General features: G+C 44.9%; 1 protein-coding gene across 1 annotated transcript; it reads left to right on the top strand.

Annotated features, from left to right (window-relative positions):
- Positions 1 to 343: 343 nt before the first annotated feature.
- Positions 344 to 14,355, top strand: OCM2 (oncomodulin 2). Its single transcript, XM_039226161.1, has 5 exons — positions 344 to 633; positions 10,533 to 10,600; positions 11,279 to 11,411; positions 12,101 to 12,210; positions 14,074 to 14,355. The coding sequence occupies exons 2-5, from the start codon at positions 10,540 to 10,542 to the stop codon at positions 14,097 to 14,099; spliced, it is 330 nt and encodes a 109-aa protein (XP_039082092.1). The 5' UTR covers positions 344 to 633; positions 10,533 to 10,539; the 3' UTR covers positions 14,100 to 14,355.
- The last annotated feature ends 757 nt before the right edge of the window (positions 14,356 to 15,112 follow it).

Genomic DNA, 15,112 nt, shown 5'->3' with positions numbered 1-15,112 from the left:
TTTGTTAGCAAACAGCAGTATCCTCTCACTAAGGAGCCTTGTTCTAAGCTCCCAGGTGAAAACCTATTTCATAAATGTTTCCCACGTCTCTCTGAGTGGGAAAGGAAAGCCTCCACTAGAGAAACAGCTCATTTGTAAATAAACTCCAGTAACTAGATGTCCCTCCATATCCCTGTGCAGATGCATCAGCTAGATGTTAAAATTCAGATGGGCGGGGGCAGATTTCTTATCTCATCAGTCAGAAGTTGCTTTCCCGTGTTGCTTGCTTTTTCATCCCTGGCATTTAAGAAGCTGAGCTCTTCACGTTTTCAAATAATTTGCTGCAGTCTTGGAAGACATTTGAGACTCTTTTGGAACAGCTGGGGGATAACAAAGCATGACGGATGGTTTTAACCATATTGGCCATTATATAAGTAAGACTTCAGACTCCCACCAGGTCCACCTCATGACTAGTCATTGTCCCTCAGGTGAGGTCAGGCTCTCTCAACTCCACTGCAGGAGACTTTGATGCCAGTAAATAACAAGCCCTGGGGATTGAGGGTAAACATGACATACCCAGTCCCTACTTTCCAGAAGCTTCTGTTTTGTTTGTCCATCGACAACAAGCAAGCAAGCACAAGAAACCAGATCGTGGTAAGTGCTCTGGAGAAAAAAAACATAGAGTGATGAGATTGATGGGGCAGACAGGGCAGCCTCTCTATGATGGGGCTGTAGGGGAGGAAGTACTTTTTCCTCTAATCTCTTAGATTCTCTTACTGGGATGTGCTAATTAAACCAACAAAAGACAGATGAACAGGGAAAAAATTATGAACAGGCACAATATTATTTTACTTGTATGGCATTCGCAGCAAAGAAGCGAAACTCAAAAGAGCAACTAGACTTAGGGGTTTATGTGTTATGGAACAATAAATTTTGAAGAAGTGGCTAAACCGAGGAAGAGGCTTTGGGCTCCTAGGGAATAAACAATTGGGAAGTGACTAGGAAATACATGGGGAGCTAATGGAAGATAAGGGGTATTTTAGAAAGGTCTGTTTATACAGATGACTCCTGGCATCAACTCTCCATCCCCAGAGATGGGTTGCTCTCCCTTCTTGGTAGAAGGAAAACACTTTCCACTTGGGAATTTTTTGCCCTACTTTTAGACAGATAAGCAGAGATCAGAGAACTCCTCTTGCGTTTATTGTTCCTCAACTGCCTTTGGCTCAAAATAATTCAAGTGGCACATTTTGGGGTGGCAAAACACCCCAGGGCCAGAACACGTTCTTTTTCTGACCTGTGAGGTAATTTCCCTCAGTCACAGGGCACAGTCACCTAATGGTTCCTCTTAAGCATCTCTTTCTCAGCCCTGCTATGAACACAGGAGGTGCCACAGCTGAGTGTCTGGGTCTCACTCAATGAAGTCCTGAAAGCCCTGTGATCATTCAGCCCAGAGGACAGAGAGAGGTCACAGCTGGCCAATGACTCGTCCCACAGCCTTCACTCCCCACACTTCAAGGCCAAGGTCACACAGCAGGACCCTCCACTCTTCCATGCTCAACCATTTTTTTTTAATATTTTATTTATTTCTGAGAGAGAGAGAGACAGTGTGAGCAGAGGAGGGTCAGAGAGAGAGGGAGACACAGAATCCGAAACAGGCTCCAGGCTCTGAGCTGGCTGTTAGCACAGAGCCCGACGTGGGGCTTGAACCCACGAGCCATGAGATCATGTCCTGAGCCGAAGTTGGATGCTTAACCTACTGAACTACCCAAGTGCCCCCTCAACCATTTATTAAAAGTCAGCTTTCAGGGTGCCTGGGTGGCTCAGTCAGCTAAGCATCTGACTTTGGCTCAGGTTATGATCTCACGGTTCATGAGTTCAGGCCCTGCAATGGGCTCTGTACTGGCAGCATAGAGCCTGCTTGGGATTCTCTTTCTCCCTCTCTTTCTGTCCTTCCCTCCAACTCTCTCTCTTTCTCTCTCTCTCAAAATAAATAAACTTTAAAAAGAAATAGAACATTATCAATACAGGAGAACCTCCTCACCCCCGGTCCCTGCCCCCCCCCACCAAGGGTAACTACTATCCCTTCTAGCACCTTAGATGGGCTTTACCCGGAATATCTTTTGTTTTTAAAAGGCTGTAAGGCAAATAACAGCAACAATGGACACCATTTATTGTTTGCTCACTGTGTGCCTAGCCCAATGTCAAGTGCTCCACCTGTATCTCCTGTCAATAACCCTATAGAGTAGGTTGTATTATTTTTACTTATTTTTTTAAATTTATTTTGAGGGACAAGAGACAGAGTGGGGGCGGGGGGTGGAGCCAGAATCCCAAGCAGGCTCCATGCTGTCAGCACAGAGCCCAACACGAGGCTCAAACTCACAAACCGACTCATGAACTGTGGGATCACGACCTGGGCTAAAGCCAAGAGTCAGACACTTAACTGCCTGAGCTACCCAGGTGCCCCCAGCTTCCTTCATTTTAATTTTTGCTTCCAACTTAGGACCAACCAGAGGAAGCCAGGTTGTGTCCCCTCACACAGTCACATGGGATGCTCAGCCTTCCCAGGCCAACAGCCTCCTGTCAGGGCAGGAGGGCAGCATCAACCCTCCCTTTTTTAGGCTATAAGCTTTCCTGCTCCTCTGCCTGCCTTTGAGTCTCTGCCAAACCCAAGTGATGGTGGCTCACTCCCTTCAGAGGAGGCTCTGCATTAATGGCCTTTGTTCTCATTTGGTTGGTCTTCACTTACATCCACACCGGGGATACAGAGCTGAGCAAACAAGACCTTCAACCTGACCTCATAGGTCTCGCTGTCCAGTGGACAGAGAGACTCTATTCAAGCAATCACAGCAAGTGGGGCCATGCAGCTGTGATTTTGCTATAAGGGGGAGAAGCACAGAGGTCCAATCACCTCTGTTCATCCAGCAAAGTTGGGGGAGGGGGGTCTGACCTAGGCTGGGAGTCAGGGAAGAGTCTCCCTGGAAAAAGTGATGGCTAAAAGCCTATGTATGAGACACTGAAGGCAAGAGGAAGGAGAATGTTCCAGGCAAAGGAAACAGTACAAGGAGAAAGGCTGGAGGGAGGGTGGGCACCCCAAGTTGCTGAGGACTTCCGGGTGGAAGGATGGTGTGAGATGAGTTCAGAGGAGGCTTCAGGGAACAGATCACACAGGACCTTCAGGACCGTGGGAAGGACTTTTGTCTTTACCGTAAGAACAAATGCAAGCCAGTGACGGACTCGTGGGGTGGCCGTGGGAAGAGAGGGAGCCATGTGCTTGGTGCTACAGGTTAAATTATATCCCCCACAAGATCCACTAAAGTCCTTGCCCCATTTACCTAAAGAATGTGACCTTATTTGTAAATAGGGTCATTGCAGATGTAACTGGTTAAGATGTGTCCATACTGGAGTAGGGTGGACACTTAACCCAATATGACTGTGTCCTTATGAGAACAGGACACCCGTTAGGGTGCCTGGGTGGCTCAGTCAGTTAAGTGTCCCACTCTTGATTTCAGCTCAGGTCATGATCTCGCAGTTCGTGAGTTTGAGCCCCGCATTGGGCTCTGTGCTGTCTGCATGGAGCCTGCTTGGGATTCTTTCTCTCTCCTTCCCCCCCTCCCTCTCCCCTGCTTGTGCTCTCTCTTTCTTTGAAAATAAATAAATAAACTTTTAAGAGAGAGAGAGGAACAGGACACACAGAGAAGAGGGCCATGTGATGACAGAGGTGGAGATTGGAAGGATATAGTTACAAGCCCAGGAATGCTGAGGATTGCCAGCAAAGACCAGAAGCTGGAAGAGGCAAGAAAGGATTCTCCCCTAGGATCCCTCCCTTTGGAAGAAGCGTGGCTTTGCTGTCACCTCGATTTCAGGCTTCTGGCCTCCAAAACTTGAGACAATAGGTTTCTGTTGTTTTGAGCTACTCAGTCTATAGTCCTTTGTTATGGCAGCGCTAAAAAATTACACACTTGGGGTTTGGGGGTGTGTGTGTGTGTGTGTTTAAGTTTTTATTTATTTATTTTGGTGGGGGGAGGAGCAGAGAGAGAAGGAGAGAGAATCTCAAGCAGGCTCCATGCTATCAGCACTGAGCCCAATGTGGGGCTCGAACTCATGGAACCATGAGATCGTGCATGACCTGAGCTGAAATCAAGAGTCAGATGCTTAACCAACTGAGCCCCTCAGGAGCCCCCAACAGACTTGGGTTTTAAAGAGATCCATCGAGTTAGGTTGGAGGGGAGCCCAAGTGGAAGAGGATTGGCCAGTTAGGGCTTGCTGCAGTTGTTCCCCAAAGACAAGATGGTGGCTTGGGCAAGGGTGTGAGAGTGGGGTGTGGAGAGAAGACAAAGCTGAGGGGTGTTTAGGAGGTGACATCTACTGAGAGAGCAAGGAAGTGGGTCAGGCGTGCTCTCATCTACTGGGTCATACACATTGAAATGAGGGTCTCAGACACTTTGAAGAAACTGGTCATCAACAAGACAGTCAAGGTTGGGCACAGGCAGCGATGACATGGAGGACAAGCCAGTGGCTCAGGAGATGGGTCAGACCAGTGTGGCTGGAGAGTTGTCACATGGGGTCGACCAGTGTGGGGGCTCAGGTAGAGAAAGTCTGCAGGATTAAGAGGCACAACAGGGATTTGGATCGAAACAGGTGATTGGTTGGGGACAGCATCAAATAATGAAACAGAAGTGTTATCTGAGAGTCCAGGGCCACCAGCAGCAGCAAAATCCAAATACACAGGCCAGCCAGAGTCACCAAGCTCTTTGCTTCCACCTTCCAAGTCTTTCTGCCTGCAGACATTACTAGCTGATCCCAACATCCACTCCTTCCTCTGCATGAAGTCAAGTCCCTACTAGTTGAATGGAATAGATACACCAGATGAAATCATCTTGCGATCCCAGGAGAGGGGTGGGATTCAAAAGGGGACTCAGAGACTCCTTCAGAGGTCTGCAGATCTGCGCTTGGTCCCCTGGTCCTCAAAAGTAGCCCGGGAAGTAGCAATGCAGCTGCTGACATCACTCCCATTTGCTACAAGAGGAAACTGAGGCCCAGAGTCACGAGGCTGCTGAAGGACAGAGCTGGGCTGCAGTTAAGGTCTTCTACTTTCAAATCTTCTTTCTACTCTTTCCTGGGAGCAGGTGCAAATTGGTGGCCGAAATAATGCAGACTACTGAATCAACATCCTTTTTATTATTATTATAGTAAAAGACAGCATAAAATTTAGTGTTTCAACCATTTTTAAGTGCATTCACATTGTTACGCACCCATCACCACCATCCAGACCACTTTTCACCTTCTCAAACTAAAACTCTGCCCCCATTCTTTAAAATTTGTTTCTTTTTTAAGTTTGTGTGTTTGTTTATTTATTTATTTAGAGAGTGCAAGCAGGGGAGAGGCAGAGAGTGAGGGAGAGAGAGAATCCCAAGCAGGCTCCGCACCATAAGCGCTGATCCCAACGTGGGGCTTGAATTCAAGAACTTCGAGATCATGACCTAAGCTAAAACCAAGAGTCGGACACTCAACCAACTGAGCTACCCAGGCACCCCAAACTCTGCCCCCATTAACCACTAACTCCCACTCTCCTCACCCTCATTCCCTGGTACCCACCATTCTTTCTGTCTCTGTGTATTTGATGACTCCAGGGACTTCATATAAGGGGAGCTGCACAACATTTGTCCTTTCGTGTGAATGAATGTTGCAACCCCTAGATTGTGCACATTGGAATTTACATATAATCATGGCTGCCTCGATGATTCAGAGGATGTGTTTACTGGGTCTCTCTTATCTTTATTTCCTATCAGAAAAGTAGCTTGAAAATCTAAAGTGTCTTGGATTAACCTATATGTTATTTTCATTTAAATGGGAAGATTTTTTTAAATGTTTTTTTTTAATCTCTGTGGACAATTGTAAGTCCTTCTGCAGAAAGAAACATCTCAGTGAGTTTCTATGGCAACTTAATGTCAGCAACCTACATTCCTGAGACTGATTTTCAGAAACTGCTCTTAGGGCTGGACAAGTTGATGCCGGTTGCTAATCCTGTTTTCAAGCTTTTTTTTTTTTTTTTTCTTTGCTGATTTCATTTATCCATTCATCAAATCATTACTGAGCACCTAACTAGGTCAGGGACTGTACCAGGCATTGGGGCACATCATGTAGGCAAGACAGAAATAGTGCTGACTTGACATTTGGTAATTTAAGAAACGCTGTAGGTGTTCCTGAGAGAAAATTTTCACCAATGACACCAGCAACATACAATGCTGGGGGTATGTAGGGGAATATATTTGAGGACAAACCAAAGATGACTTATCTTGATGAGATTTCCCAGCAAAGAGTCTAAGGCTCCTGAATTGTCTAATTCAAAGCCACTGACTATTTCTGATCGCATCATGGGTGTGGTTTTTGACTTTTAAAAAACTTGAATTCAAATAAACTATATTTTTAAAAAAATTGAATTCAGAGGTGCCTGGGTGGCTCAGTCAGTTGGGCATCTTGACTCTTGATTTCGGCTCAGGTCATGATCCCATGCTCGTGAGATGAAGCCCCGTGTCAGGCTCCTCACTGAGCGTGGAGGCTGCTTGAGATTCTCTCTCCTTCTGTTCTTCTCCTCCGCTTGTGTGCTCTAAAATAAATTTTTTTTTAGAAATAATTTATTGTCAAATTGGTTTCCAATAACACTCAGTGCTCATCCCCACAAGTGTCCTCCTCCATGCCCATCCCCCCCTCCCCCCCACATCCATCAGTCCTCAGTTTTTGTCAGCATTCAAGAGTCTCTCATGGTTTGCCTCTCTCCCTTTCCCCCACCATTTCCGCCCTTCTTCTCCCCCTTGTTCCTCCGTCAAGTTCCTCCTAATCCTCCTATACGTGCAAACATATGATATTTGTCCTTCTCTGCCTGACTTATTTCGCTCAGCATAACACCCTCAAGGTCCATCCATGTTGCTACACATGGCCAGATTTCATTGTTTCTCATTGCCATGTAGTATTCCATGGTATAGATAAACCACATCTTCTTGATCCATTCATCTGTTGATGGACACTTAGGCTCTTTCCATGTTTTAGCTATTGTGGAGAGTGCTGCTATGAACATTGGGGTACATGTGCTCCTATGCCTCAGCATTTCTGTATCCCTTGGGTAAATTCCTAGCAGTGCTATTGCTGGGTCATAGGGGAGTTCTAGTGTTAGTTTCCTGAGGAACCTCCACACTGTTTTCCAGAGGGGCTGTACCAGTTTACATTCCCACCAACAGTGTAGGAGGGTGCCCGTTTCTCCACATCCTCGCCAGCATCTAGAGTCCTCTGATTTCCTCATTTCAGCCACTCTGACCGGCGTGAGGTGGTATCTCAGTGTGGTTTTGATTTCTACTTCCCAGATGAGGAGGGATGCTAAGCATCGTTTCATGTGTCTGTTGTCCATCTGGATGTCCTCTTTAGAAAAGTGTCTGTTCATATCTTCTGCCCATTTCCTCACAGTATTGTTTGTTTTTTGGGTGTGGAGTTTGGTGAGTTCCTTATAGATTTTGTATAGTAACCCTTAACCTGATATGTCATTTGCAACTATCTTTTCCCATTCCGTCTGTTGCCTATTAGTTTTATGGATTGTTTCCTTTGCCGTGCAGAAGCTTTTAATCTTGATGAGGTCCCAATAGTTTATTTTTGCTCTTGATTATTTTGCTTTTGGGGATGTGTCAGGTAAGAATGGCTGCGGTGGAGGTCAAGGAGGTTGTTTCCTGCTTTCTCCTCTAGGGTTTGGATGGTTTCCTGTCTCATGTACAGGTCCTTTATCCATTTTGAGTTTATTTTGGTGTATGGTGTGAGAAAATGATCTAGTTTCAATCTTCTGCATGTTGCTGTCCAGTTCTCCCAACACCATCTGTTAAAGAGGCTGTCTTTTTTCCATCGGATGTTCTTTCCTGCTTTGTCAAAGTTTAGTTGGCTGTATACCTTAGGGTCCGACTCTGAGTTCTCAATTCGATTCCATTGGTCTATGTGTCTATTTTTGTGCCAATACCATACTGTCTTGATGATGACAGCTTTGTAGTAGAGGCTAAAGTCTGGGATGGTGATACTTCCCATTTTGGTTTTATTTTTCAGTATTACTTTGGCTATTCGGAGTCTTTTGTGGTTCCATACAAATTTTAGGATAGTTTATTCTACTTTTGAGAAGTATGCGGGTGCAATTTTGATTGGGATTGCATTGAATGTGTAGATTGCTTTGGGTAGTAGTGACATTTTAACTATATTTATTCTTCCGATCCATGAGCATGGAATGTTTTTCCATTTCTTCGTGTCTTCTTCAATTTCTTTCATAAGTTTTCTATAGTTTTCATCATACAGATCTCTTGTATCCTTGGTTAGGTTTATTCCTAGGTATTTTATGGTTTTTTGTGCAATTGTGAATGGGATCAGCTTCTTGATTTCTCTTTCTGTTGCTTCATTATTGGTGTATAAGAATGCGACCGATTTCTGTATGTTGATTTTGCACCCTGCAACTTTGCTGAATTCTTGGATCAGTTCTAGTAGGCTTCTGGTGGAGTCTGTCGGGTTTTCTATGTAGAGTATCATGTTGTCTGCGAAAAGTGAAAGTTTGACCTCCTCTTTGCCAATTCTGATGCCTTTGATTTCCTTTTGTTGTCTGATGGCTGATGCTAGGACTTCCAGCACTATGTTAAACAGCAGTGGTGAGAGTGGACATCTCTGTCGTGTTCCTGATCTCAGGGGGAAAGCTCTCAGTTTTTCCCCATTGAGGATGATGTTAGCTGAAGGCTTCTAAAATAAAAATTTTTAATTAAAAAAAAAAACCCTGTGAATTCTGTCTTAAAACAAGGAAATCCTGTCATATGCCACTACAGGGATGAACCCAGGGATGAAAGTGGGGGATTTTATGCTAAGTGGAATGAGCCAGTCACAAAAAGACAAATGCTGCAAGATGCCACTTACAAGAGGTGTCTAAAGTAGTCTAACTCCCACAGACAGAAAAGAGAACCGTGGCTGCCAGGGTGTTGGGAGGGGAAGGGGGGCTTCTTGCTCAATGGGTGTAGAGTTCTGTTTTGCAAGAGGAAAGAGTTCTAGAGATCTTTTGTATGACCATGAGCATATAGTTAACACTCTATACTGTATGTATCCTTAAAACCGGTTAGAATGGTAAATTTTATGTTATGTGTTTTTTACCATGATTAAAGAAAAGAGTCTAACACAGTGCTGACTACATAGGGATTCAACAAATATTTGCTGAAAACCAAAAACAAAAAGCAAAAAACCTTGAGGGAGGTCTCAAAGGCTGCCCTCACGTTTTTCCTGCAAATTTGAAATCTGGGGTTTAGGAATGGTTGGGGGCTTTCCTCCATTCTGCTGACTCAGTGTATGCAATCTAAGACAGAGCTGGGAAATATCAGGGTCAAGGCTTTTTTGAAAAGTAATCCAAGCAGAGCCATTCGCTTTCATGGACGAGCCTAATGTGTCCGTCTAACACTGACTTTGGGTCGACTCTGGACCAAAGTCAGCCTCACACGTCCACAGCTTCAGAGGTTAACAGTAGACCTGCCTCAAACGACAGTCACTAACACCTGGGGAGCCTTTTTCAATTTACAGAGCGTCCCCATTTGTGTTCACCTCATTTCAGCCACTGTCTCCTCTTTGCCAGGCTTTTGGTCTCTTCTCCACACTGCAAGTGGGGTTCGTTTGCAGAACTGAAACCCTAGTTAAGGTGTGTTGAGGTTTGTTTTTAAAAATTGGCTGTTCCCACCCACATTCCCCTGTGATATAAATAGAAAAAAAGAGGTTTAATTAGTAAGGCAAGACATTTGAGCTATGTCTACTTGATCCTTGAAAAGGAAATCTAAGAGGTTCTTACTATCACTTCTTCAATCCTATATAAGGTAGATCAGGAAGGTAGCAAAAGCACGTCTGTTTTTTGCTCCTTCGACTCTTGTCCCTGATTCTTCTTGGGGGAAAGTCTAAAACGGTAAGTAGCTTGTGGACCTTTAAGACCCCAGACTCTTCTTTCCTCCTTGTGTTCATATTAGGCTGGTGCATGCTGTCCTCAGACTTCTCTTTCCCCATGGACTTGACTCCTAGAATGACTGTGATCTCTGGTAGACTGCTTTTTCATGACTCTGACTCCCACCCTTCAGGATAGATAGCAACTTTTCCATGGAAGGTCTCCAAGCAGCCCAAGCCATAAGAGAAATTGGCAACATTGTCTTTTCAGGCTGGCCTATGAAATACCATTGCATTTGTAACACGATTCACTTCTGGATGTTTTGTAGATGGCTCTGTGAATGATTGTGCAAATATAGTTTTTCTAAAACCGTGGAATCAAATCATTCTTTAAGTTGCATTTTAAAAATTTTGTCTTTGAAGAACATTCAGGAGAAGGCACTGAGACAAAGGGGGCTGGGATCTTTTCTGCTTATGGCTTTTACATAGATATTCCGTCCCATCACTTAACATAATACCACGCTTATCACGTTCCCCACAGTTTCAGTGCACCTTGGAGGGAGTCGTGCCCCTGAACATGCGTGTTCCTGCTTGCTACTTACCACATCTCATGTGCTCTGTGTGAACAGGGGGAAAATGAGTATCACGGATGTCCTTAGTGCTGACGACATTGCCGCAGCCCTACAGGAGTGCCAAGGTAAAGGGCAATGTGGCAGGGGTGGGTATTTACCACGTATTCACACCTCCAGCAAAGCCACGAAAGTTAAAAATGTGAACTTTTGAAAATTCGTGGGATTCGAGAATAAAATGGTCCTCAACCATAGACTAAAATTATAGAGATAAGAGATCTGAGCATATGGTTACATTTCTGGAAGACCAAAGGAACGTACTAAAAGTGAAAAAAAAGAAGCCTGGGGGTGCCATGTAGACTGCTGGAGCCCAGTGACTGAATTTCACCCCACCAGTTAGACCAGTGTCTCTGGAGTCTTGGACACACAGCCTGTAGAAAGGGAGGGGGGAGGCCCAGAGGAGAGGGACAAGAAGTGGATAAAAGCAAATGGACAGGTAAGGTGAAGGAGACCAGAGATGCGATCACCAAGCTGCCCAGTCTGGGCTGCCTCAAAAATCTTGCACCAGATGCAGCCCCCTCCTTGTCTTTTTGTTTGTTTGTTTGTTTTAATTTTTTGTTATGTATGTGTCTGTCCCAAGTCCTTATTTAAATTCAAGTTAGCTAACACAACCTTTGTCTTTTCATAGAAATCAAGAGTAGAGCATCCCCGTAGCTCAATGATAGCCCAAGGAAGGCTTTTGATGATCTATGTGTTGAGCACCTTGGCCTCGATACAGAAGGTGAGCCTCTCTCTCTGTGTTTCAGACCCAGATACTTTCGAACCCCAAAAATTCTTCCAGACCTCGGGCCTCTCCAAGATGTCAGCCAGTCAGGTGAAGGATGTTTTTCGGTTCATAGACAATGACCAGAGCGGGTATCTGGATGAAGAAGAGCTTAAGTAAGTTTTGTCCTAAGCCTGACGTTGCTGGCCGGGCTGGGCACAGTGGAGGCCGGTTTGGTCAGTGTTTCTTCATGCATCTCTCCACATAAGGCACTAAACGTGGGCACTGAGGAGTGACTGTAGGTGCAAAAATCCATTCATTGTAGGGTTTTTCTTTGGCAAATGGACTTATTAACAAAACTCCGGGAAAAGTTTTATTTCTTTAAATATTTTTAAAAGTTTATTTGTTTTTGAAAAACAGTGTGTGTGTGTGTGTGTGTGTGTGTGTGTGTGTGTTTGCATGTGCACACATGCACACAGTGGAGGAGCAGAGAGGATTCTCTCCCTGCTCTCTTGGGAGAGAATCCCAAGTAGGCTCTGTGCTGTCAACCCAACCCAACCCAATGGGGAGCTTGAACTCATGAACCCATGAGATTGTGACCTGAGCTGAAATCAAGAGTCAGTTGCTTAACCAACTGAGCCACCCAGCAGCCCCTGAAAACAACAACAACAACAACAACAACAACTTTTAAAAATAAAATACCCAACGTTAGTTTCTACAAGGAAGGTGAGTTTGGCTTGCAAAGACCTTTGACTGAATATCTCAGTTGCTGGGAACAGACGGTTTGCTTCAAGAGCAAAAGAAAGGGTAAGTGCAGACATGTGTGGCCTTTCAGAAAAGTTCTGGAATCTCTATTACCCCGCAGGTTTTTCCTCCAGAAATTTGAGAGCAGTGCTAGGGAGCTGACAGAGTCGGAGACCAAGTCCCTGATGGCGGCTGCGGATAATGATGGCGACGGAAAAATCGGGGCTGACGGTACGTTCGCACCTGTACTCAGCCCAACAGAACTTAGCTCCCAAAGCAATTGGGGGACTTGGGCCCTGAGATCAGGCAGATACGATTAGTTAACATCTCTCTTTCTTAGACTTGCTGAGCTTTGGTCTTGTCATCTGTAAAATGGGCCTACTTGTGAGGATACAAATGATACATGTAGAGACTAGCACAGTGTCTGGGGTTGTATGGTAGAAGCTGGTCCTGTGAGTCCCTCACTGTCTATGACCCAGAAGATATCCTTCTCCTGACCAGGGGACTAGCTATTGCCTGGCTAATGATTTGCAAGACACCCCAGTGCAAATGGAAACTAATATAAGGAATTGTCACTACTGGGATTTGAGCCCCTCTGAATAAGTGAAGGACTGACATTCTCAAGTGTGTCTCATGTCAAAAATATCTATTTTTTAATGTTTATGTATTTTTGAGAGAGAAAGTGCAAGTGGGGAAGGGGCAGAGAGAGAGGGAGACACAGAATCTGAAGCAGGGTCCAGGCTCTGGGCTGTCAGTGCAGAGCCTGACACGGGGTTCAAACTTGGGAACCACGAGATCATGACCTGAGCTGACATCAGATGCTTAACCAACTGAGCCACCCAGGCACCCCCAAAATGTCTCTTGACTTGCATAGGAAAGCCTCTTCTCTTTTAAGGGCTTAAACAAACACATTTTATTGGACATTAGCCCACTGAGTGGACAATGTTAGAGAATAGGTCAAATACTGTGTATGGGGTCTTCTGTGTGCAGAGCCCTATATTCGAATTTTAGCATAACTACATGGCTGTAGGATTATTTTAACCTGATTCAAGCATGTTGCTTACATGCTTTTTAGCAACATTGTGCATGCCAGCCCAGGAGAATTTACACATGGTCTTTATGGAAGTACTAATTGGAGATTAAAAACTGCTTCTTTAGATCCTCATTTTAAAAACCTATCAAAAATGATACCCCTATAACATACCACACAGGAGTTAATGTAGCTTCTGTAGATAGCTCAGAAAAATAGTTTAGGTAAGAGAAGATGGATTTATTTAAATCTAACACAGAAAAATTCCAAATAGGTGAAGCGTACTGAGAAATAGAAAGCAAGTCTCCTGTTTTCCGTTTCTGTCTGTAGCAGCCACTCATTATTGTTACCATCATCATTGTTGTCTTTCTTTTAGTAATATAAACTCTTGGGGGGTAAATTTAGAGTTCAGCAGAGACAAGGGAGTTCAAAGGCCCACTCCATTGTTTCCTACATCTGTAGGAAGGAGGAAGAAAACACTCCATCTGTATCTTAAAGCAGCCAGACAGAAAGTTGAGTGATCCCAGCTTGCAATAGGTCCTTATACCAAATCCGTGTGTCGTCAGAAACGACTGGGCTGACAAGTTCTTTTTTTTTTTTTTAAGTTCATTTATTTATTTTGAGAGAGCCAAAGCCAGTGCAAGCGGGGGGGGGGGGGGGGGGAAAGAGAGGGAGAATCTCAAGCAGGCGCCACACTGTCAGCTCAGAGCAGGTTGTGGGGCTCAAACCCCCAAAACTGCTCATGAGCCAAAATCAAGAGTCGGATGCTTAACCAACTGAGCCACCCAGCCGCGACTTGGGCTGACAAGTTCTAGTACAAAGGGCTCTATTGCAAAGCTAAAGGTGTTTGTTAGATTATGCAGGAAGACAGGATGCTATAGACCATCTGTACCTGCATTCAGGGACACATTCCCCCCCCCCTCCTTTTGCGCCCTTGAGAGGGGCCAAGTTTATCATCTGACAACCTGCTTCCTTTCCTCTTCGGAGTGGTCACTGGCCACACAGCCTCTCTGTAAACTACCAAGCCATCTCCAATGACGTTTTCTCACCCTCTTCTGTTCTAGAATTCCAGGAAATGGTGCATTCTTAAAAGCCCCAGGCTGTGGAGATAGACACAATCAGCCGGAAGGCCTCCAAAGCTCCTAGGAATGGGAAACCCCACTACCTCCCCCTAATTTATTTACTCATTCCCCCACATGTGCTTCTCCAATTTGCTCCCTGTTTTAGAGAGGAAATAAGGCAGCCACTCATGAATTTCCTGTGGTCAGTATGCCCTGATGACTCCTGTAAGGCCCTTGGCAGACAATGCCTTTAAAATTCGTCCAATAAAGATACGTTTCTCATCATCTGCTGGTGTGTGTGTGTGTGTGTGTGTGTGTGTGTGGTTGCTTTTTGTTTGCTTGTTTTTGGTTTTTTGTTGTTTTGTTTTTTCTCAGCAAGGTAGAGCAATGATGAAAGTAATTTGGGGGCTGAAAGCAATTTGGGGGCTGAGGGCTTTTAGAAAGATTTCTGGTCCCATCAAGCCCTAAGGAAGTCACAATGGAAGTCAAGCAAACAGAGAAAACAGGTTGGTGGGGGGAGTCACAAATGGCACCGTCAGGGTAGGATTTTGGTCAGGGAGTTATCAGCATCTGCAGTTAATATGAAGAGATTTATATAAAGAGCATAAAATCACTCTTGCTTATATATTTTCTGCTGCTGGGTGTTAGACGACCATAAGAGAGATTTAAAATCAAAGAGGACAGGACAGAAAAAAGCATGTAGCTGCAGCGGCCCCCAAGCCAAGGAGACTTGCTAGGCCAGATGGGCACAAACAGACCCATTTTCAAGCTTGCCTTTTTTTTTCCCTTAGAAAAACGAGCTATCTGAGACTTGCCTGCTCTGACCCAGCCCCCTGCCACCTGCTCCTTGTCTTTCGCTGTCACTATTTTCCTGGCTCTTATTTGATACCACCTGAGCCGATTACACCCAGAATTGCCTTGACTTTGGAGGTGAGCCTCCGGGTCCTGTTACAGAGCTGACATTAGGGTAGGGCGATCTCAAGCCAGGAAATTCTCATTTGCTGATTTCCAGGTGGCCGTTTATTGTCTCTGGCTGACCCTG

This window comes from Hyaena hyaena, unplaced genomic scaffold (assembly GCF_003009895.1).
Source record: "Hyaena hyaena isolate Hyena2069 unplaced genomic scaffold, ASM300989v1 scaffold_20, whole genome shotgun sequence".
In the NCBI taxonomy this organism is placed as follows: Eukaryota; Metazoa; Chordata; class Mammalia; order Carnivora; family Hyaenidae; genus Hyaena; species Hyaena hyaena.
The sequence above is the reverse complement of the archived record's forward strand: the minus strand, read 5'-3'. Positions and strand labels throughout refer to the sequence as shown.

Coding starts and splice junctions, on each gene's coding strand:
- OCM2 (XM_039226161.1), top strand. CDS start 10,540: ATGAGTATCACGGATGTCCTTAGTGCTGACGACATTGCCGCAGCCCTA. Junction 10,601..11,278: donor AGCCCTACAGGAGTGCCAAG/GTAAAGGGCAAT, acceptor TCTGTGTTTCAG/ACCCAGATACTTTCGAACCC. Junction 12,211..14,073: donor CGGAAAAATCGGGGCTGACG/GTACGTTCGCAC, acceptor CTTCTGTTCTAG/AATTCCAGGAAATGGTGCAT.